The sequence below is a fragment of the Magallana gigas genome, chromosome 9 (genome assembly GCF_963853765.1).
Source record: "Magallana gigas chromosome 9, xbMagGiga1.1, whole genome shotgun sequence".
NCBI classification, from domain to species: Eukaryota; Metazoa; Mollusca; class Bivalvia; order Ostreida; family Ostreidae; genus Magallana; species Magallana gigas.
This window is the reverse complement of record NC_088861.1, coordinates 29,172,653-29,197,748: the sequence shown is the minus strand read 5'-3', so window position 1 is coordinate 29,197,748 and position 25,096 is coordinate 29,172,653. Positions and strand designations below refer to the sequence as shown.

Sequence of the window (25,096 nt, the reverse complement as noted above, 5' to 3'; positions counted from 1 at the left end):
ATGGTGATAGCAGTTGCCTTTGTTAGTTATTGTATTTCCGAAATTCAAAATTTGATGAGCACCAAGATTGGTGTAATCCGTAATTTTGTTGGCATAAAAAGCAATTTTTGCAAGGTTTCCTATAACGACAATTCCAGAATTGCATTAATTCTAATACAAAAGCAGTATTATATGAATTTAATCCACAAAATATGGTAGGAAAACAAAAGAAGAATAAGCAAGATAGCTGTGCTCACTAGTGATACCCCTGTCTGATGTGAATATGCAAAATAAGCAAAGCCGACTTTTAACAGGAAGTTGATGTCCGATTGGTACAAAAATATATCCCACGATATGACATGCCTTAACAAATTATATGCTAAAATTTCAAGTATCTTCGATAATTAGTTGCTGAGGAAATTGGACAGAAAATTTTTGTTACGGACAGACATACAGACAGAAGAAGGGTAAAACAATATACCCCTTCTACTTCGGAGCGGGGGTATAATTATGGAGGATATTCAATTAAAGTGGGTAACATGCCTACATCAGGACAAATAAGACACAATATGCAAAATAAAAATATCAACATATTAGATAATTCTTTCAATGAAGGATATCTGTTTTTAAAAGATAACATCGATCTGTCACCCTTAAAAAGTACAATGATTGAAATGGGGTTTGCATTTCACCATCTTCAAATAGTGTCACTTTTAAGAATTGTTCTGCCTTTTATTTTTTGGAGTTGGTATGTGCTCCATATGTCTGTATTAGTCTAATTAAGATCCAATGGAAAACGAACCAAATCCAGTTAATAAAAACTTGAGGAGGTATGGTCCACTTTACATTAAAAATATTATGTTGTATCCAAGTAATTGGAAGTTTTAGGGAAATAAAAAGAAGCCTGTAAAATCGTGGCCAAAATAAGATACAGCTTAATATGTATAGCAATAGACTTGAATGTGACTGAAATGGTTGAGTGGTAAGAGTACTAGATCTTTATATAACCTTACTAAACAGGGCTTTATAGAGGGTTGAGAGTTTGACACCTCCAAATTTGAATGCAATTAATGTTTTTCTTTTTAATATATTTAAAGTGGGTATAGTAAGAAATCGTACTTTTGCAAAGTATCATATCGTTAAAATTTTAAAAGGAAAAAGTGAATTTGAAGTCATATTTTATGATTTAAAAAAATTGGCATTTGCGTTATCTTATTTGCCCATATTTTTTACGTTCAATGATTATTAATGCAGTTTCTTGTGTATCTAGAGGATACATTTCACACCTCTGAGTGCATGAAGATGGGACTTTTTTGGCAGGTCTGATATATATCAAAATCATAGAGTTCTGATTTTTGCACTTTGTATTCCAACCCAATGGAAACAAAGTGCAAAAGCCAGGACACTGCAATTTTCAACGATATATTTTAATGAATTGCAACTCAATGTCAACATACTAAAAAAGGTTAGATCATAAAAATCATAGAAATTGCTGATAAATACAATTGTCGTATTTAGGATCGAGAAATTTAGTTTTTGTTTTATTGAGTGTGTGTTTTAAATTTATTTATTGCCGAATACATTTACACTTGTGTTTATTGATTTAACATGTAATGGAATAATTATATAATAAGTAAGAAATATTTTACTATTTATATTTCATTCCTCGTATTTAAAGATATAAACAATTTAAGACCGTTTATGTTATTATCCTTGGAGTTGTGTTTTTAAAATATCCTAAAGGTCAGAAGTTTATTTTAGGAATTAATTTGAATGAACTATAATGGGATATTTTCGTTTAGCAAAATATAACGAACAATGAAAAAAAAAACTACAATACCTGGTGATGATGTGTTCATTGTTGGATGTACGAGAAGCCGTTCTTGTCTTGACTTTTCTCGCTGTGGATTGTTCAAGTACATCAGTGCTTGGTCTTTGCCAGAAAGTATGTCCTGTTTACGATTCGGATTTAAAGGTTTAACGACTTCTTGTTTAAGTAGTTTGATCTCCTGTTCCTGGAGAACAAACTTTTGTTTCAAAGTGTTCAGTTCATGGCGAAGAGCAAGAATGTCTTCTGCGAAAGCTTCATTCTTTTCATCGTTTGCAGAAATTCCCAGTGTTACCAGACTTACACAACAAAGGAGTATCGTGGACTTTATATGAACCATAATGATCGAGTGTCTAAAGATCTTTCTAACACAAGATATATACAACAATGTCACCTATACTATAATAACGTAGAGCTTTGAGACACTTGAGATAAGAATAATAGGTCACTGAAACCAGTATGTTACCTGAATACTGTAGATTGGCAAATAATCACGATGATTTTAATTTCACTATGTTCGCGATTTATCGTTTTTCCGCTAAAATAAACCCATCGTAAATATTAACATATTAAGGTTTTTTTTAAAACGTATTATTGCTTATACTTTGATCAATTGGTTTTCTTGGAGCTTGAAATCAAAACCATCGCGATTGGTACTTTTTGAGAATTCGTGAAATTTTAACACCGTGGAATAAAAACGACTTACAGTATTTCATATTACATGATATATGTGGTTTTTAAAAAATCAGCCAAATATTTGTGTAATTCAATACATAAGACATAGACGACAGCCATATATATTTTTCTCTAATTTTTAAAGACATAAATATTTAGAATTCTGCTTTATCTTAAGCAACGGAAATTTAAATTGTCTTGAAATAATTTTAATTCCAATTGCCTGATTTAAGGGGGGTGTGCGGCCATCTTGTATATTTAAGGATAAGAATGTAAAACATTTCTTGAACAGGCTTGCTTCTGCCCGTAAGTGCCCAAAACTGTTGCCAAAAGATATAAAAGCAATACATATGATAATCTGCATGTTATTTAATCTGCAAATTATGCATAAAGAAACAGAAAAATGCCTATTTAATCACTAAAACCAGTTGTCGAACTGCGCAGCTGCAGACTTATTTTAAAGATTTAGAAATCTGAAAACAAATATGAAGGGGGTGCATTGGTGTGCTCTCTACAACCATTGTCATCACATCAAACGCTTGTAATCGAATAGCAAAAATTTGTGATAAAAGTCTGTTTAATTCTAGCTCTAAATAACACAATAATTCTCATAGACAAGGCGTCTGGACGAGTAAGATACTTTGGAACAATGCATGTTACGCATTGATTATCTGGAAAAAAAAATGAGAAAGGCAACCTGGCCCCCTTATTTGCTGCAACAAAGTAACGTTGATGTCTTGTTAACGGAGAAATGAACAAATTTAGGACATCGTGTCTTATAAAATTAGTATACATTTAAAATATTTACAAATGTTCTCGGACTGGGTATTTGTTTACAACAAAGTTTAAATACGGTTTAAAGGAGCAATAAAAGATCATTCTTACAAATTAAGATGGTGCATTGATGAAAATGTATGTTTATAAATATATTTCAGAATCATGAACAATAATTTCTATGTTCTTAAACTTTCTACATTTTGAAAAAGCTTATGACCCATAAGATTATTAAATTATGTTTAGGAATTAAAAAATAACAACAATATGTTGATAAATTTACCTCAAAGATGTTTATCATTAAACATTAAATAACAATTTTAAACAAGAGACCCATGGGCCACATCGCTCACATGAGGAACAATAGGAATGATAAAATCAGCTTAATGGAGTCATAATACAAAATATCTGGACAATTTACAATAATACATGTAGATCCTGTATAAATAAAATCCATTTTTCCCCCTGGATATTCTTATGTTTATAATCATTGGTCCCTTTTCTAACAGGATGATTTTATAGTCATATCACTTGTTGAGTATTGCAGTTTTCAAAACGATCCTTAACAATTGTTTACATATGGGATATAAAGCTACATCAAACTCCGAACCTTCTTATGAGGCCGAAGAATTGTCCTGGAGCCAAAGTCTTTTAAAACAAGTATAAAGAATCATCTGGCTGATAAGTTTCTGAGAAGAAGATTTTTAAAGATTTACTCTATATATTCATATAATAAGTTAAATATTTTATAAAACCGCGTAAATCTTAACCAATCAATTCAAACACACTCGTTTCAGTTTCAGATTTACATTCTTAAGGGGATAACTATTAAGTTCTGAAAAACGAAAGCAATGGAAAAAAGACTTTATCTTTATTTAAAAAAAACATATTAAACTTTGCGTTTCAAATTAAAGAAACATTTTCATAAAATATTTTGAAAAACAAAAATGACTTGCCTAAAGCGAGTTAATGGTATTCCTATCAAAGAAAAATATCTATGGCGGATGACAATGCTTATAATCTCAAATCACTTTGAAGTATTCGCCCAAAACGTATCTGGACTGTTTCTTGTCATCTTCCCAGCTTGTTCGTGTGACTTAGAATGTCAGGATTTCAGGGGTCATTCTTCAACAGGGGGTCACTTTTCTTCCTGTAGAGTGTGCTCATTTTTATGAAAACACTTATTCTTCAGGAAAAATGGTCATTATTCTACGTTGAAAAATGACCCGCTCATTATTCTATGGTGGTCATTATTCTACTTTACACCGGAAAATGTTTCGTTGAAAGTCGCCGGGAAATTCATTGACAAAAAATTTTAAACTGCACTGTCTTGAGCCTTTTTGCTCAGCTTGTTATGTTGTTGATTTGCTCTTCTGTTTTCAGCCTCTGGGTATTTGACACATTGGTCTTAAAAGAAAACAAGCTGTATATTTTTACAACTTTAATAAGATGTATGTATAAATTTATTACAGAAGAACTTGGTCCGACTACAAATTTGTAATCATAGATAAAGTACATGTTGGTAGTCTTTCAATATTGACCAGCTCGAATACACAATTGTAGACAAAGATCAAGCAAGAAGTTGACAATATCTCAACAATGACCAACAAGTTACCTAACGTTTGACCTTGCACATCGACAAATCAATTTATACCATAAATGTATAATAAAAATGAAATTAACATAAAACTTCTATATACAGTTTATTACTCAAAACAAATTTATTTCTAATTACTCCAACCTTTTGTGGCACAAATTTTATCTTAACGCAACCTGTCTATGCTATTTTGTGACAACCTTTGTAAAACATTCGTTTTAAAATTTTATATCCTTGTGTTGAAATAGTTAACTAAAGATTAAATGGTGCATTATATCGAAGTGCAAGTGATACCACCAAACGTTTAGATCAATTAACCTCCATAGGTAAGGATAAAAACATTGTATCCTTTTATATTCACATATGATAATTTAATGACCATTACTGTACAAAAGTTGGCAAACAAAGGATAAATGGTATTGAAGTCAAATAAAACAAAAACAAAACAAGTTTTAAAACATAATATTACATGAAAAAAATCACAAAGATGTCCCACTTCGCAAAGGCAGACAGATGTTGACAAATGAATTCACCATGACATCATCGCCTCCCCATAATCAACGAAATGCAAAAGTCTATGGACTTTTCAATTTAATCATTGAATATTAAAGGATTCAAATTTGATCAAATTTTTTTCTTTTATACTTTTTCCTTATCTTTTAGTTTCTCCAAATATCTATCTCGTCTTGTTGTATTTTTGAAATGTTGGTAATTTGCAAAATGCATCGTTCCATCATCACATCCAATCCAGAACCAACCTAAACTGTCCATCGCTATGCGTTCAATTCCACTCAGTCCATCTTCAGCGGACATGATGATCCGTAAAAAATCTCCCTTTGGATCTAAGAGGTGCACCGTGTCGTCGTGAGAATCGATGACAAGGAAGTTACCATCTGGATCTGTGCATACATCGACCGGGGAAAATGTAGACGAAGGGTCACATCCAATGCTACCAGAATAAGAAAACAAGTCACCATCAAATTCGAATCCATTGGTCATTGTGATCTTATGGGCACGGGTATCTATTATCATTACTGATGACTGTATAATTTTGAAACGGGGAGGCATATAACATGACGAGGTGCTTCTTTCTTTAATTGAACGAACTGGTTTCATAAGACCTCCCATTTCATTGATGAAACGAATTTTAAGTTCGAAAATATATTCCAAGGATTTTGACTCTTTTTCAGATACAGTGAGAGTTATCAAATAGTTTTCGGCATAGTGCTCTATACCTACGGCTTCTTCATCGCCAAGACTTATTAATAACATTTCCTCGCCTTCTATAGACACCGGACGTCGGAATATTTCTGAAGCTTGACTTTTCAAAACATAAATTATTTCATCAGTTTCGGGTACATATGCAAAATATTTAACGCGTTCAACCAATTCATTACTATCTGTTTTGGATAGATGATAAAGATTTTCGTCAATGCAAAGGAACTTTTTATCGGTCGACACTAAATTAATGTCAATAAACCTTGCATCTGGAAAGTTTTTCTTATATTGATGCGGCAGGCTTTCAACGTTTATGTTTGTTTCATGCAGAAGTGGTAATATTTCGACGTTTTCCAAGTCTTCATCTGATGATGAGTGTTCATCAGTCAAGACGGATCCAACAAGCTCAACGATTTTGTCAACCGATATATCGCTAGTTTCAAAAGTAAATGGGACATCGTTTTGGTCTCGAGCAACATATTTTTCTTGCAGCAATTTCAGTCCATTGTAGAAGTAGAGACATTTTATGAATTCTTCATCGTTCTCATTTTGGAATTCGTCACAGGCCATAAAACATGTCAGTATTTCCTTGTCATTCTTCATTGGATTTTCGATTTCCATCGCAAGTTCCTTTATTTGTTTGATTGTCTTCTGGCAGACATTTTTCACCTCTTTCTGGATCTCGCCTTCTTTCTCTGAGACACGTTGTACCATTTCTTTCACTTGGTCTTTTAATCTGTTGTGGTTCTTTTGTAGATTTTCTTTAATTTGCTTCAAACTAAAACGTGCCGATTTTTTCCCCTGAATGGTATCATTGAGTTGATTAAATGTGTCTTCTGTGCACTCAGATGGTTTGCACATTTTATGTCCAACATGGTTAGTGGTCAGACAGTCCAAGCAAACCGGACCATCACAGTCTCTACAAAGTAAAGGCAGTAAACCCTTGGCATGAACGAGACATTTGTAAGGCATTTTTTCGCCTTTAAGCTGTTTCGTCTCCATGCTTTTTGCTCAGTGCATGGAAGCTCTACTTTTCGAACCTAGATTAAATTTGTCTGATAAAGAAATTTAATCATTCTTTGGTAGTCAAGATGGAAACACGAATTGTACAGAATAAAACATGATAGGGTGTGCATATTATTGATTTTTACATTGTGGCATTTATTGGACTGACAACTTTTTTTTCAATTTGATTAGACTCTCTTTGCATTTGAGTTTCCTATTCAAAATCAAAATGCTACTTAAACTAAGGCAGCCTTAGATAAACGGATATGTTTGTATACGTAAACTTCACACAAATGGATAATCATTTCATGTTAAAATTATTTTTTTTTAAAACACGAACACATAAATTGCCCAACTAGCAAGTGACAATTGAATATACTGGAGTTGACATTGGTACACAAGGTCATTCGATCTAAACTGAATTTCAACTTATTATGAAACATAGTTAATTATTATACTTTCATGTAAAATACTGAAATCTGACTTGTTTAGACGCAGTTGTAATAATCCGTTCTATTACCCTAAGCGTTAGCAACACACTTAGCAACGGGTAACACAACGAATTGTTACATGCGCGTAAATTATGCGCGTACAGTTCGCCGTAGAATTCACGTCATTTCTATATAAATGCAATATAAAAAATTCTCTAAAATTAAGACATTCAGTATAAAAAAATAAATAGTGCCTGTTTGAGAGGATAACAGTTGAAATTGACACCCCTCGAAAACCATTGTCAACCTCCGCTTCGCGTCGGTTGACAATGGTTTCCTCGGGGTGTCAATTTCAACTGTTACCCTCCCAAACAGTCACTATTTATATAATGGTCTCACATTCTCTATCTCTCTTTTGATTATTATTAAAATCTTGTTTATCACACCTTTGTTATAATAGAATAGTTGTGCACATACATATTGTTACCATTTACTTTTCATCCATAATTCATAATATTTCATTATATTTTTTCATAAACTTTTGCAATATCTGCAGAGATTTAACTGATTATTTCAATAGTATTATTTTTCGTTACAAAACTCGGACAAAAAAGTATCAGACACATGTTTGTTTTAATGTCATCTAAGATTAATTTTACCAAATGTATAAACATTAACATATTTATGACATGTATGCATGCTTGATCTTAATTAAAATTTGTTGCGAAGTTAATATATAAATTTCAAAAATGCATTGGTTTTAAAACAATTTTTGAACATAAATTTAATAAGATTGCATAAAAGTGAAGCACTAATCAAACAATTAATACATCTAATTAAGATAAACATGTAACAGAATAGATGAGTGCTCTTATCGTAAACAAAACCATTTTAAATGTGTACTTTATGTACTGTAATACATAAGCAACCACGTGTAACATGTTCAATTATAAATCATTGAAATGCAGACAATATTAAGTTTAACATAATACATTACATTTAAAAATATTTCTTCAATCAATAACTTTTTATAACCAATATTTTCTCCAAAGATAGTTTACATATTGGAGAGATATCGATTCATACACTACGTGGTATAAATGGATGAAGTCATTAATATAAACCCAAATCTTAAGCAAATTTGGAGGAAATTTTTTAATTGTCTCAAACAAAACTCAACTTAAAGTCTTTAAAAAGAAAGACCCCCCCAAAAAAAAAATTTAAAAAAAATTATGTTTCTCATCAAAACAAAAGATGTTCCATGTGGCCTTCAAAAAAAGTTCCCTGAATACAAAAAAATAATGATATTTAACAATAAGTTAAGTCATTGAAATGTACATGTGTTTGCTAAATTTATATTAGTTGCAGATCTTTAGCTCAGCAAGAATAGACAAATTTTGGTTGAAATCAACCATTAACTTGAATTTTATCAGAGAGCTAATGATCTGCAGCTAAATCTATAAATTAATGTACATGTATCTACATTCAATGAATCCCTGATAAGATCTACCTTGTGGTATCCAAAGGATAAGCAAAAGCAACGATATGTGTGTCAACAATTAAAACTCTTCATTTTTCTGATGAAGTTTTCTGGAAACAGTTTTTATAATTTATGATGTAAAATATTGTAATATTGGTGAATCAGGATGCTTTATCATCCTGGACAATTTGGTTGAATCAGAATATGAAGGTGCCCTAAGTAAGAAAACTCCCATGTATAGCTTTTGTCTTAAAAATCCATCTATCAAACAATTGCACCAAAATAAAATCAAAATTCTTTAATTGTAAAAATTAAAAATATTGCTTGCAAAGTGTCCCATTCACTAACACTTATCTCCCCTCCTCTTAAGTATATATTGAAGACTTAACATTAAAATCTCAAAGTATACCATGCCAACTTATATGCATCTAAAGCAACAGTTTTGAAAAAAAAATGTTTCCATTGAAATTATACATACTGCGTGGTAGTAGTTCACTGTTACTTCTCCCACCTAAGGCAGGACATACTGATCACATCAATCATTTATCATAGGTTTTCTTTTGAGCAAAATGAGAAATGGTTTATATATAAATGAAACTGTACAGGCAAAAAAAATCAGGAGAATTACTACTTTTGAATATAATTATACTTGTGTAGAGTGTATATCGGGTATCATTAGTTCATAATTTGTTTAAAATATTGACGTTGTCAAATACCAGCTCATATTTCATTGATATGGACTTGATGCAAGTATTCTCTAGCATCAGTCGATGCATATTGCATAGTTCACCAAAATCTAGATTCACAAAATAAATGGGGTAAATTAAAAACAGCCTCTTGTACATGAATATGTACAAAATAATCACAGACTTTTAATTGGGGTACTCTGTTGAATAAATATAAAGTTTCCTAAGTTGACACATCATCAGCTGCCAGAGTTTCCCGCTGAGCTCCGGAGGTTCCAGTATTCCTCGGTCTGCATCTCCGTCAGCCTGGACACGGTCCTCTCAAACGCAAACAGCTCCTCTTCTCCAGTAAATATACTGGACTGGGCAAGGTCCGATTTCTGTATAAAGGATGAAGATGTAATGTGATAGTCAATCTGAATAAAATCAGATCTTTGATCTGCTCCAACAAATTCGATGTCGCTACACATTCTGATTAAAATCAGATCTTGGTGTAGGGACATCAACTTTGTCGGAGCGGATCAAAGATCTGAGTGTAGTGACATTGAATTTGTAAGAGCGCATCAAAGATCTGATTTTAATCAGATCGAGTGATAGTTATCACAATGTCACAAAATAAAGTGGGGAATAACACAGATACATGTACATGTAAACTATCAAAGAGTGTAAAATATACTGGACTTGGCAAGGTCTGACTTCTGCAACACATAAATGAGGTGAGTACATACGTGATGTGTGTGTATGTTTAGGGATAATTATCACAATTGCTCAAAACAAAAGGAGAAGAAATCTGATTGCATTAGCATATCAAACAACAATGGAGAATGTAACATGTATTATTATACTTTCATGTTAAATACTAAAATCTGATTGGTATAGATGCAGTTAATAATCTGTTCTATTACCCTCAGCGTTAGCAACACACTTGGCAATGGGTACCACAACGAATTGTTACATGCGCGTAAATTATGCACATACGGTTCACCGTAGAATTCACGTCATTATTGTATAAAAGCAGTTGAATGTTCTCTAAAATTAAGACATTCAGTATAATAAAATATTAAATATTGTCTGTTTGGGAGGGTAGCAGTTGAAATTGACACGCCTCGAAAACCATTGTCAACCTCTGCTTAGCTTCAGTTGACAGTGGTATTCTCGAGGTGTCAATTTCAACTGTTACCCTCCCAAACAGGCACTATTTATATGATATGAATACGGAAACATAAAATTACAGACCTCAGACATTTAGGTCATACTAAATTATCTTAGTTTCTTAGGCCATCCATTATAGAATAAAATGATTCAGTCAGGAATTTTATGTTCATATTTGTTGCAATACATGTATGGGAAACTGGGAGTATGGCAATTTCCTTTCTGAAAACCCAAAATAGTAACTTGAGTTGCTTCCATTTCATTTAATAATATGTCAGCTTTTAATATAATGTGGTATTGTCTGAGTTACTGACACCAAAACTTTACTTTTTTGTCCCAATGTTGCATATGTTGCATTGATTATAATTTTGATACATCTTTCTCCCTCACCTCTTGAATCCCTAAGTCATCCATCAGATTCCTGTTGTCGTCATAATTCTTCTGACTGATGTCTCCAGCACCAAACAAGTCCTTAGGTTTGGCTGCGGCTGAACAAACCAACCGCACCTGTGAAAAAATATTCCACAAATGATAAAATCATAGAAGATTTAAACATACAAAATACAGGAACATTAAAATGATAATAAGGATATAATGGAGATATTAATTCAACTTTTGCCTATTAATGAAAATACAGTTGAACTTCAATATCTCAAACACTGATATCTAGAATACAATGGATATGTCAAAGTGATTTGTGAATCCCACCCACTTATTTTTTAAATATTTTACCGCCAATATCTCAAAAACTTGAATATCTCAAAGTTTTTATACATTCCAATCTAGTTTGAGATAACAAAATTTGACTGCATATTAACGCTACTAGACATTTGATAAAGGGTTAAAATATTTTCATTGTAATGATATTGCTTTTCCTTATAATTACAGAAATTTCCATTGTTCTTACAATCATTTTTTACAAGAAACAGTCCCTCTAAATTTTGGATACTCTAGAAATATAAGAAAAAATGAATTGACACAAACCTTGTTATCGTAGAAAGTATCCACCAGTGTGATGAACCGCCGAGCCTCCGTCTTGTTGAACAGAGTCATTTTGGGGATGTTCTCTAGGATTACTGTGTGAAACTCCTTGCTGATTTCTAAATAATCAATAGCTCCACGTGCCTTAAAAGATTCATAATTATAAAGAAAAAGACTTAACATCAGCATTAATTAACAGAAATACAGGTAAAGTCAAACGCCGAATGGAAAACGGTACATATACAGTAACCAGCCTAAAGAAGTGTATAAATTACAGTAAACCTGGATTATTCGTGAAGATAATGTGGGAAGGTTTAATTTCTGTGATATATATATATATATATAGGCTATATATATATATATATATATATATATATATATATATATATATATATATATATATATATATATATATATATATATATATATATATATATATATATATATAGCCTACTCCGGATATATTGAAATTCAGGGGACCATGCAAATTATTTCAATATATCCGTATTTCAATATAAGCGAAATTGACTGACGTGAAGCCGCCGATTTTGTAAGTTCAATCCCGATGTAAGCATAGAAAACCAAACCCGAACAAATTATTTGGTCATCATTTATTTATTACAGTGAACAGATTATATGGAATATTAGTCGTTGAAAGTTTGATTAAAATTATATCCGTAAGTTTTGTAAGTTTCATTTTGTTACTATCTTTAACCTCATCACAATCTCCAGTCACATTCTTTAACGTTTTAGAGAAAAATCATCAGACTCAAACGCTTCAAATACTGCTGAACGCTGCTTGATATCATCGTAATTGTACTCGCGATAATCTCAAAATCCTTAGCTATTTTGAATTTAGGCTTTGTCCTTTTATCAATAGCCATAACCAGCTCATATTTAGTGCCCGAAGATAAGTTTTTTTCTTTTCCGTCGGGTTTCCATATTACGTCTAGCCTCAATACCTCCGTATACGTAAAAAAAAAATCAACGGTGAATAAATTTCACTATTTAAAAGAATTTTAAAAACACTCATGATGAGAACTTATCAATTCACACCTTTGTATATCAACCGGTCAGTCTGGCATAATTACTGTCATCAACCGTGACGACAGCTGCCAGGGATCACTTCAATATAACCGTTATAAAAACAACTAATTATCACCTATGGGGACCGATTAGTGGCTTCAATATAAGCGATATTTCAAAATAGCCGATTTCATTATATCCGTTAAATCAATGTAAAGAAAATGAGAGGCAAAAACTGGGGATTTATTTCTATTTCAAAATAAGCGGAATTTCAAAATAAGCGATTTCAATATAAGTGGAGTAAGCTGTATATATATATGGTTTCAAAGAGTCAAAGAGATGATACATGTATATGTATGTTGGCAAGTTTGTGTAAAAGTGAAAATTTGTGGGGGGGGGAAATCCTCCTTTTATAGTGCCACTGCTTAATCCGTATTTCCACGCTTATAGATTTTAGGGAGTTAAAGTTGGAGCACTTGAGAGCATTGCAATTAATGAAAGTGAATAGAACAAATTTAACACACCTGCTTACACATAAAATCAAAGTCTGTCTTCAGTATAGCACCACATGTCTCTGGTAACAGAACCTTTCTCCCTAGTACATCCAGAACTCGAGACCCAATTACTGAAAGAACAAAAAAAGAAATGGATTTGAAGAATGTATTAATTTATTTATTAAATTTCAATAATGTATCAAAAGTCTTTTGAGTCACTAAAATTCAGGAGTCTACAGTGACAAAGATTTTTGTTGTTGTTGAGGACACCTCCCTTGAGGCATTATATGTGATGAGGACACCTCTTCTGAGGCATTATCTATGATGAGGACACCTCCCCTGGGGCATTATCTATGATGAGGACACCTCCCCTGTGGCATTATCTATGATGAGGACACCTCCCCTGTGGCATTATCTATGATGAGGACACCTCCCCTGTGGCATTATCTATGATGAGGACACCTCCCCTGTGGCATTATCTATGATGAGGATATCTCTCTTGACATTATTTGTGATAAGCACACTTTTCTTATCAATCAGAGTGTCTTACCTTGCTCTTCCTGTTCTGCAATGAGGGCTTGGAAAATCTCATCTATCTTCTCCTCAGCCTTACCATCCCCCGTCCTGATCAGTGAAAAAAAAATCATTTGTTTGATACATTGAAGAGCTCAGAAACAGGATTCAATTAAAATGATATTAAGTATTTTGAAGTACATCTAAAGTAACTGTTTTAATAGTTTGTGAAATATTGTGACTTACAGGAAGTAGATTTTCCCCTCGGCTGGCAGAGTGTTCATTCTATAATCCACACCAGTGTTTAGACTCACAACATCACAATTTTTCTAAATTGATAAAAAAAAGAAAATCAATATGTCTTGTCAGCAAGCAAGTCCTCCATTAGAATGAAAACATCAACAGGCATACATGTACATTTCAAAGAAATCTCAATTTAAAACAAACTGCTTGAATTAAACTTTGCATCTGATGAATATTCTTGAGTTTGACTGATAATCATAAATACTACATTTTTTTCCATTTCATTTTCTTACAACACTGTGACAGGTAAATAAACAAAATTTGTTTCAATTCTTAATCAACTTAATTAATATTTTCTTATTTAGATATAAAGCATACACACAAACTTGAAAGATCTTTTATTTAATGTTGAATCTAACATATTTTCTGAAAGATCTTACCTTTAATTCCCCAATGAAAGGCACAAAATTGCCTCGCTGCAGACCATTTTTGTACAAATCTGACAATAAAAAAAGCCAAAACCAGAACATTAAAGGAAGAATCTCTTAAAAATTCATGGAATCGATAACAAAATACATTGTGGAAGAGTTATTTCCCTTTACCAAGATTTTTGAAATTTTGTGTTATCATAGATTCATAGTTCATCATTCTGTATTTTACATTGTGCTGTTGATTAAGAAAAATAATAAGCTTTCAAAATTGAAACTAATGTTTATCAAAATACCACTTACCATCAGGTGGTCGATTTGAAGTGGCTACCACAACCACTCCACAGTTAAATAATTCTGTAAAGAGCTTCTTTAGTATTACAGCATCTGCAATATCTGTCACCTAAATAAATGAAATTACTTCAAATTTAGTTTTATAACATATTTTTATTTGAATTCTTTGAAATTGTCATCCCCCTTTAGTAAACTGAACTTTGGGATGAAGAAAACACTTTTTGGCAAATAAAAAAAGAGATACCCGGTACATGTTTGCCTAACTTTAATAACTTGCATTTTTTAACTATAATTTCAAAAGGATACAAAAGATTAATATTTAGATTTTTGGGAACACTATATTGAGATATTTAAAATTTAATTCGTGATGACATTCAAAAGAAAAATTCATTTTGAAATTTTCATTTTCAAACTTATGTACATGAAGGTGTGCTCTAGAAGACAAGAGAGAAAATTCAGGTACCTGAAATTCATCAAAACACAGGAGCCAGGCCTCATTACTGATCTCCTTTGCAACGGGTGGAATTGGGTCAAACGACTGTGTTTTCCTGACATTGTACTGTCTGGGCACCGACTGCTTCAAAATGTGCACTCCTGGAAATAATCAGGAACAAAATAATTCATTGATCTTTTTCACTATAATACATAAATATATACAAATGTATGCAGAACACTTATTAAGTAATGTAGTGATATATCCAAATACATGTATATTGTCTTCACTTGATTTTTGAAAATAATCAGGTAACTATATACATGTCTGGGGTTTTTTTTCGCTTATCTTTGTGAGTTTAAGAAATGTTTATAAAAATTATTTATTGCAAAGAATGAAAACTGAAGGTGAATAACTTTTTAGTCTTAGATTTATGTTGACTTCTCTCACCGCAATATTAACATAATGTGTCCAAAGACTTTTGCACCATATATTTGTGTATACTCTAATCAAAACAGAAAAGAAATTGGAATGTACAGACTACTCCATGCTGCCCAAGAACAGTGTCATTACTGGTACCTACTTTTATGTACATCCAGCATGAATTTGTGGAAATGAACACGCTGTTTTCTTCTCACTTTACAATGTTGATAAAACATGTCCATTAGCATCGTCTTCCCAGTACCTGAAATAACGTCCACAGCAGTAAGCACTGGTGGTTTAAATTTTTTTGCTTAAACATGTACTGGGTAATATATTAATGCTCTAGGTAAGTAAAAGCATAAACTGGTTTGCAATGGCTAATTTGTGCAACCAAGGTAATTTTCTACTTGAATATATTTTTGTTTTGAAATCATAAGTTTGTCAGGCTTCATGTAATTGTATTATAGTATCATACATCATCTAGTAACTAATGAATGGGCACAAGATGTAAATTCCCATGAATACATCACTGATTTAAAAAAAAAAAGAGTTAATTCAAAATTCTAATGTTATTTCAATAAACCACACCATACCTGTAGTCTTGAGTCAAAATTTTGTGTGTTGTGTGAGTGGAGGATAATTTGGGATTGAGGGATTATTTTGGGATTGATTGCATTATTATCTGTAAATGCATACCAACATGTCCATGGAGATATAGACCCTGTGGTTTGTCTTCAACATTCTTTGCTCCAAATCCAAATGTCTACAAATTACAATGTGACCAGTTTAACAATTGTTCATAATTCACATGGCAAGTACTATAATGTCTGTTCCAAGATATTTTGATGATTTTTTATAAAAATACACATACCTGTGAAAGAAGTGCAATTAACATTGATGAAAGGTAAAATATCCAAGATATAATTCATAAATTTTTCTGATCGGAAAAATTCACATGAACAAAAGCAGATTTCTTACAGAGATTTATAAAGGAAAATGGCGACATCTTTTCAGATGATACTAGGAATACCTCATACAATTTTTTAACGTTAACATCTGGGTATACTTTCATGTCTGTTGCAATGCAAAATCCCATTAGACTTTTATTTTTAGCCCTGTATTAAAACCTGATATGCTAGAGAGGGCATTTCAAAGGAGAATTAAATTATGGGATTTTTTTTTTTACTATTTAATGAACTTTGTTTGAATTCTGAGGTATTTATAAATATTGAATGATTTAAGAAAATTTGCTGCATAAATATCTTGTGACAGACAATAGTACATTTATTGTAATCTCAGCGAGATTCGTCGAGACTGAAAATTTTTTGACGGACGTCGGAAGAGACGTCCGTCAAAAATTTTTCAGTCTCGACGAATCTCGCTGAGATTACATTTATTGCTGCAGCAGGTAATTAACATACATATTTACATGTACATGTACTAACATCAGCAACATTGTAAAAAAACAATTTTTCGACATATATTCTATTAAAACCACCTTGGATATCCAGTTGACAGTTCCTGATGGAGGTTCATAGCTGTCAATTTTATTATAGAGACCTTGGAGCCGCTCTACAACAGTCATTTGGTAATCATCTCGTTGTAGCTGTCCTAGGGCAATGCGCTTTTTATATGCAGTGATTGGACTGTCAGATTCAATCTCTGTGGTGATGGGTGAAGAGGTGCTAGAAGTGGAGTTCTGGCTAACATTTTCTTGAGCAAATGTTGAAGCATCTTTAAAAAATAATTTTTATAACGTGTAAATATTCAATTAAATTTTACAAAATGAAGATATGTGAGGGATAACAAATATATGTCCACACTATCTAACATAGTAATTATTATCATTTTGTTGCAATAATCACCCTTTGCATCCATTCAATACTATCTATGTTTGCCCTTGGAACACCAATACCTTATATAGGTCACAGTGATTTCATGATAAATTTTGTGAAATTCGTTCTTAAGCAATGAGGACATGAATGAAAAATTACCTGTTGAATACTGTTTCACAAATCCATTTACATTGGTGGCACTAAAGGCCCTTCTCTGAACAAAAAATACAGATTTTATAGTTTTCATAACGTGTAAGTTTTTTACCTAACGAGTTCTCTTGTGTACTGTGTAAAACGTCACACAACTAGGGAGTGAGTAATAGTTAAAATATTTTCAGGAACACGGTAAAATCCCGGATTAAAATATTTTTTGTAATAATTTCTTTTGCTTTTAGATCAGTCATTTGCAATCTTGCACAGTCAATGAAATGTGATTCAGAATTGCTTAAAAACAATCACGTAACAAAGAAGAATCTATCACCAGTTTAATTAGCATCGGGCTCGAGCTTGCACTTTTTGTTGTTGACGTCATCAGTTCATGCGTTGTAGGAGTTGCATTGAAGTCAAGAGAAAATGAGTACGAACAACCAGCCAGCGACGTCTCGGATTCCGCCAAAGAAACAAACGTTAGAGGACGCATACTCTCCTCCCGCTAACTTTCTTGAAATAGACATCACAGACCCCCAAACGCATGGACTGCCAAAATCAAAAGGAAGATATACAGACTATGCTGTCAAAATGAAGGTACTGTACATCAGTTTTATTTTAAGCCTTATCCGGAAGTTTTCAGTAATCATAGATCAAAATTGTATCCTCACATCTATACAACTCAATTGAAGATTATTGACACTGGAGATATAGATCGTCTGTGTTATTTGAAACAGGGAGCAGATTATCTGGTTATCCAATTAACTTGAATTTCCTCTTTCTTTGTATTAATGTAATGCATGTACAGTCCAACTCTTTTGTTTTATAGTGTTTCAAGCTATTTTCTGTTATCTTCAGACAAATTTACCAGTATTCAAAGTAAAAGAGTCAACAGTAAGGAGGAGGTACAGTGATTTTGAATGGCTGCGAAACGAATTAGAAAGAGATAGTAAGGTAAACATAGTAAAGCAGAGGCAAACTTGTTTATACTACAACAAGTTACTGTAAACCAACTTTTACGAAAAACATCTTTATTTTGCACTTCATTTGTGATGCAGTGGTTTGTTGCAATTTATTTTCTTCAGTAGAATGTTGGGCTGGGACAACCTGTACTTGGCCGATTCAGTACATATCACGATACATGATATGCGATACAATACATATCACGATACATTGCAACTAAATGAAAATATGAATAAGGATTTAAAATTTATTCAATCTGTCGACGTATTACTGCATGTCCAAAGTTGTTTTATTATATTTAAAATTGCACAATTTACAAATTACTTAAGTCTCGTATACACTACTTTTTCATAAACAAGTAATCCAAAAGTTTTCCACACTCCAGATTTTGCTTCCTAACAGTTTTGACACAACTTTACGAGGTATTCGGCCATTTTTGTCATGTTTGTACTTTCATATTAGGCGCGCAGACTAAAAATATACGATATATGAAGCTTGGTTATTTTTGGAAAATAAGAAAAAGGTCGCTTAAGTTTCGTTGTATAAATGGTATATGTATCGATCCAAATATCGTCAAAATAAATACCATGATGCACCGGTGCATCAGTTGATAGTCCCATCCCTAGTAGAATGGTTAATGGCCAGTAGTATTTTTTTATAAATTTGAAATTTTCGGTAACTTAATGCAAGAATTTTTGCATAGTAATCTTGAACACTGATATCTCAAATACAATGGATATGTTTAAGTGATTTGTCAGTCCCAACCACTTAATATACTTAAGTATTTTATCCTTGATATCCAGAATACTGGGATATCTCAAAGTTTTTAACCAGTTCCATCTAGTTTGAGATAACAAGGTTTGGCTGTAGTTGGTTTACAGTATCTTTGAGATTACTGGTCAAGTTGATGAGTGGAAAAACAGCATTAAAACAAATGACATCACAAATTATATCAATTGCTGAGACTCGGCTCTGCTTGATATTTGGCATACACCACTATCCAGATATTAACTTCAAAGAGACCTTCGTTTTGGCCAGGTTTTCAAAAACAAAATATTAAAGACGGTTTAAAGATTTGGTGATGGTGTTATTTCAAATATCATGGTGAAGCAGAGCCAAGTCTTAGTCAAGATTACTTCCTTCCTACAATTTAAGTTTTAATCATGATAAACTGTAAATATATAATCATAATGTTTTTATTTCTTGTAAAATCGAGCTATTGAATTTATAACACAGGATGTTTTTCTTAGCAAAACTTTACATTTATTTTTAAATTAAATAATGGTTCCTGTTCACCTACACACAACATTCATTGAAACAACATTTTTTTTTTTGGCAGGCTTCAGACTTTGAGTCCAAATTCCTTCGTTTTAACAACATTTATTTCATTATTTTTAATTTAAAATCTTGTTTTGAAAAATAGATTGTTGTTCCCCCACTTCCTGGGAAAGCTTGGAAAAGACAGCTACCATTTAGAAGCGATGAAGGGATATTTGATGATGATTTCATTGAAGATCGAAGAAAAGGACTAGAGCAATTTATCAACAGGTACATTATCTCTTACATGGGATGTTAAGTCAAAGCTTTTGCTGTATCTTTTCGAAATGTTTATCATTTGTCATAGAACTTTGTGACATATGTTCTTATAAATACTAAGTCTATTGAGTTTATCTGTAGTGGACAAATTTATTTTACCCAGTTGGTAATATCAAATTATAATTTGTTAAAATTGGTATCAAATTATTATTAATACTCACTTATCATTGTTTTGTTAGTGTTCTAGGCATATATTTGGGGGTCAGCAATTGCATTTATATAGTTTAAACATTTCCTTGAAAAGCTAATGAATAATACACAGAAGGTTGGATATAGAATTGGAAATACAAAATATTTTATTTAATTTTGCTTTCAAAGAAGATTTTGGATTGCCAAAACTAGCATTATCATGAGGCATAGGTACTTTAATACATTATAGTATGACTGCGAGTCAATTTAGTACAATATTGGTAGCATGAATGTTAAACTTCCTTGTAATTCACTAGTATAACAATACGCTCTTTAAATGAGAGGGGAAATAATATTCTGTCACTAGATGAGTGAGAATAGTTTTATATTTAAATGTATGAATTTTTCATGTTAAAATGTTAATCTTAATATTATTTTTTATCACTTTGTGATCAAAAGATAGATGTTATATTGTTTTTCATCTGGGTGTCTTTAAATTTAACTTTTGTCTCTAGGAAAGTTACCTTTAAAGGTATTTAATGTAGTAGCACATGTAGTAAATAACACAGACTTTGATCTTCAGCCAGTACGTTTTGGATTTAAGCAGATGCTATGTGAAGAGCATTTGCACATTGTGCCAATTAAACATTAAGTCTTTTCCAAATGAAGATATTGATCTAGAGATTCTGCAATTATCAATTTACCCCAAAATTTTATGTTGAAAGCCCAAGTGAGCAGTGAATTATGAAAATAATTCTTGTTCTTTTTAGGGCTCAATTATTTTGAATGCTAATCTTACAATTTACTGTATACCGAGTTATTTTCGCTCCATGATATTTATGTCCTTCTTTACTAAATAACGGTTTCGCCTTGTCTTGAATTCATCCAGACAAAATTGTGTTTAAAGAGAGATAATTTGAGACAAAGGAATCTGCCCAGTCTTAAATTTGCTTGCTGACAACAAGGGCAAAATGGGCGAAAATAAAACAGGGGTAAATATTTCCTGTACACAGTATGTCCAAAAAAAAACGTATATTTTTTGATAATTTTTTTTTCTTTTGCAGAGTGGCAGGACACCCTCTTGCACAGAATGAGAAGTGTCTCCATATGTTCCTACAAGAAACAAATATTGACAAGAATTATGTGCCAGGGAAAATTCGTACCACATGAGTGGACTCTTAACTCTATCTCTCCCCCCACCATCGTCTGATAGCAAGGACAGAGTATTTTATGTGACAGGCATTTTATATTGTTTTTCTGCAGGGTTTAGATGTGAAAATTCTTCTTTTTTTTCTTGATGGACGATAGGGGCTACAGGCCTGCAATGTTAAACTGTAAAAAAAATTCTTTCATCAGACCTGTTGAAATTTTGACTCCATGTGCTTATTTGTATATATATACAAGTACATGTATATCATAGTCATAGGTTTGTTTTTTTTATCGAAATCATGAATGTTGGGAGAGTCACATCAATAATTTAGGACTTGATTTTATTTATGACTGGTTAATCAAGTCCACATTTTTGTTGAGTAGAGTTTATAGTTATTTATGGCCTGTTGAAGTGTGAACAAATTTGAGAATTTGTGTAGAATATGAATTTTGTTTGAAGCAATACAGCAAAAAGTTTGTTGAATTAGTTTTAATGTACATGTATGTAACGGTTTATGCACAAACAAACTTGCTTACTGTCAGACTCATATAGGAATTAAAGTACAGGACTTGTAGAGTAATTGATTACCATTGTCACAAGAGTTTTTTTTTTATCCCTATAAAACTTTGTGTGGTGCAATAAGCATGATAAGGGTTGTTCTACTTTCAAAGTAGCACGCTTCTCTGTGATTCATTTGGTCAATTCGCAAAGGTTCTGTCTTTGATCTTTGAAATATTAATGTGAAAAAAGTAGAAAACTTAATTTTTTTAATTGCATAATTTTTAAATCATTCAAAAGAAAAAAGAAAAAGAAGACAACTACCGGTATGTAAGAGTACAAATGTATGAGTTCAAAATGTTGGTAATTTTTGTTTTCTTTTAGACAATATCTCTTTAATAGAATTAAACACAACTTTTTGTAAGCTTTGGTATATGTATCATTACAGTACATACCTACTTGCACATAGCGCATTGTTAAAAATACCCCCATCAACTTTGAAACATCATTTTTCTGTAATGAATTAAAGACTATGATGAACTGACAGTAACATTATATATACAACCAAAAAGTTTGTACTTGACACACACACATTTCTTTTTACTTAGTTGGCACACTATGATATGTATATATGCATTTATGTGTTTAATAGATAAACTTAATTACAGACACAAAAAACTGTCTAAAACATTCCAGAAAAATAAAATCCTCTGTACTTAAGGGTTATTGGAATTGTTATAACAATACCATGTTTTCCTTCTGTTGCATATAGATGATTGTGAATAATTTACATGGTATTTGCATGTACATTTGATTTTTACGACAAGAATTAATTAAATGGTTTTATTTTTATTCAACTATAAAAAGTCTTAGCAACTGAGCACCATACTCTCCCAACACCAGGTTGTATGAAAACATTTTTTTTTAGAAGCCCCTTTGAGATAGTATAGGAGAGATTAACAGAAGCAAAATGACATACGTGTAAATATTGTTATGGCCCAATGATAGACTTTGTCGAGATTGACTTACAGCCAACTCGTTTGTGATAACTTTTCAATATGTGTGTATAGCTGTTCATGTGTATCGTGTTGTCTCTTTGATATCATCATATTTCCTCACAAAAGACAATTGGAAAAAAAATCTTATTAATATCATAACTGTAAAAATAAACTGTATATATATACACAAGTTTTTGTTTTCTCTTTTATTCAATGGATTGCTATGTGTGCTTTAATTGAGTTTACTGATATATATGTATAGCATATTTAACTGCTAATCTTTCCTGCTAACTAATTGTCATTAACGTAGTGTATGAAAATTATAAATTTAACTACATGAAGTGTTATAAGAATTATAGCCATCAGAAAAAAAACTATAGTACCTTTCTCCATGAACAGAGAACTGATGACGTTAGCGGTCATTGGAGAAAAAATTACAGAACGTAACGCTGCAGGTACGTAGCATTAGAGGGAGCTTACCTCCCCCTTTTTTTTTTTGGTGAGCATGTAAACAATTTTAAAAGACTTAGAGTGATAGGTACAAAATTAACTGTAAAATTTGAAGTAGAAGTTAAATATACAGAGTTCAGTACGCTCTGTCCCGCCCCCCCCCCCCCCCCCCACTCACGAATTAGGATTTTTACGACTTCTGAAAAGTCTTAAATACCCCCCCCCCCCCTTTTTTTTTTTTGGTCGAGAATTTTTGGATGATTCCCCTACCCCCAACTTTCAAAAACGATGCTACGTACCTGCGCTAACGCGAGTTACATGTATGTATTTTTGTGATTTGTCTCCATGATTCATAGCCCGCATGAATCACCAAAGAAAGCATTTTATTGTTTGGATTAATTAAGAAAATTTGATTAACGTCATTATCATCATGATTATATTTCATGCAGTTTTTTCTGGAGCTATATTAATTGCTGCAACAGTAGAACACTTTCTTCGATATGTATGCAGGTGGCGACGTTGCAGAAAAAATACATAACCCTGAAATTTTTTCTGCAATGATCCGGTACCTTTATAACCCGAATCTTCAAAGAAATCATATTATATTTTATATAAACATCTTTCTTTTTACAGATTATCTGATTGTAAAAGTGTAAGTAAAATTCCCTAAATTACAGTTAATGTACGTACATCAGTACGTTAGCTAAGAAAACAGCCAAATCGGCTCCTATGGCAACTGAGTCTGACACCATCATGATAATTTCGTGAAGTCCGTGATTTTTCTTAGGTCGCTGTAGGTTTCGACCAATCGACAAACGCCGGGGGCGTGTAGATATGATATCCGTAAAATATAGATGGAATCATACTTGGATGTAATTACAAAAAAATAATAATAAAATAAATAATTTTTTTAAATAAAATTATTATACTGTAGTATCATAGAAAATGTTCTATGATACTCATGTAGTAATATTCTTATAGCCTAAAAGATGATTATTTTAAACGCCACTGTGCTGCGGTTTACAAAAGAACTTACGACCAAATTAATGAATGTTTATTAATCGCAAACTAATCAACGTTTCATTGTTTATATCTGTAAAATATACTAATGAAAATCAAAATAGTTGTAAATAAATGGTTTGGTAGAAATGTTGTTCATGACAATACGGTGAACTTGTGGGATTAAATTTTCACGGACTAGATTTTTTAGATGACAAGTTGCAGCATAACTATTTTTCGAGCAATTTTATACCTAGAATATTTGTCTTGTAAAGGGAATAAAAGTTTTGATTTACGGCTACCATATAAGCCATGTAATGCAAACGCGTATTTCTTATAAACATTATAAATTTTGAATTTTCAAATCGTATACCGTGACTATGGCAATTTACCTTCCCATTTAATAGGTCAAAGTAACCTTCATTTTTTGGAGGGGTTATATTTTTTCCCTCCGAATTTGGAGGACCGATGCTAACAGTACTCTGAAAAAAAAAGAGAAAGAAGCGCCGCTTCTTTTCATTTGGATACGGATTGATCAGTTGTAAAGACATGCGCGGATCTAGAGGGGGGGTCGGGGGGGTCCCGACCCCCCTGGAAAATGAAAATATATTGAATTTAAATAGTAAAATTATCGCGAAAATATGCCTCGGACCCCCCCCCCTGGCAAACAC

At 32.2% G+C, this 25,096-nt stretch overlaps 2 protein-coding genes across 2 annotated transcripts; one reads left to right on the top strand and one right to left on the bottom strand.

Annotated features, from left to right (window-relative positions):
* Positions 1 to 9,584: 9,584 nt before the first annotated feature.
* On the bottom strand, positions 9,585 to 17,808 carry LOC105331326 (AFG1-like ATPase). The gene is made up of 13 exons (XM_034477066.2): positions 17,655 to 17,808; positions 17,159 to 17,394; positions 16,357 to 16,423; positions 15,821 to 15,922; positions 15,268 to 15,398; positions 14,814 to 14,913; positions 14,523 to 14,581; positions 14,086 to 14,168; positions 13,877 to 13,950; positions 13,357 to 13,457; positions 11,810 to 11,950; positions 11,216 to 11,332; positions 9,585 to 10,053 (listed from the first exon to the last, which is right to left on the bottom strand). The coding sequence occupies exons 1-13, from the start codon at positions 17,740 to 17,742 to the stop codon at positions 9,913 to 9,915; spliced, it is 1,440 nt and encodes a 479-aa protein (XP_034332957.2). The 5' UTR covers positions 17,743 to 17,808; the 3' UTR covers positions 9,585 to 9,912.
* Positions 17,809 to 18,011: 203 nt separating this feature from the next.
* Positions 18,012 to 23,166, top strand: LOC136271284 (sorting nexin-12-like). The gene is made up of 4 exons (XM_066070966.1): positions 18,012 to 18,239; positions 18,501 to 18,596; positions 20,029 to 20,153; positions 21,395 to 23,166. The coding sequence occupies exons 1-4, from the start codon at positions 18,069 to 18,071 to the stop codon at positions 21,498 to 21,500; spliced, it is 498 nt and encodes a 165-aa protein (XP_065927038.1). The 5' UTR covers positions 18,012 to 18,068; the 3' UTR covers positions 21,501 to 23,166.
* The last annotated feature ends 1,930 nt before the right edge of the window (positions 23,167 to 25,096 follow it).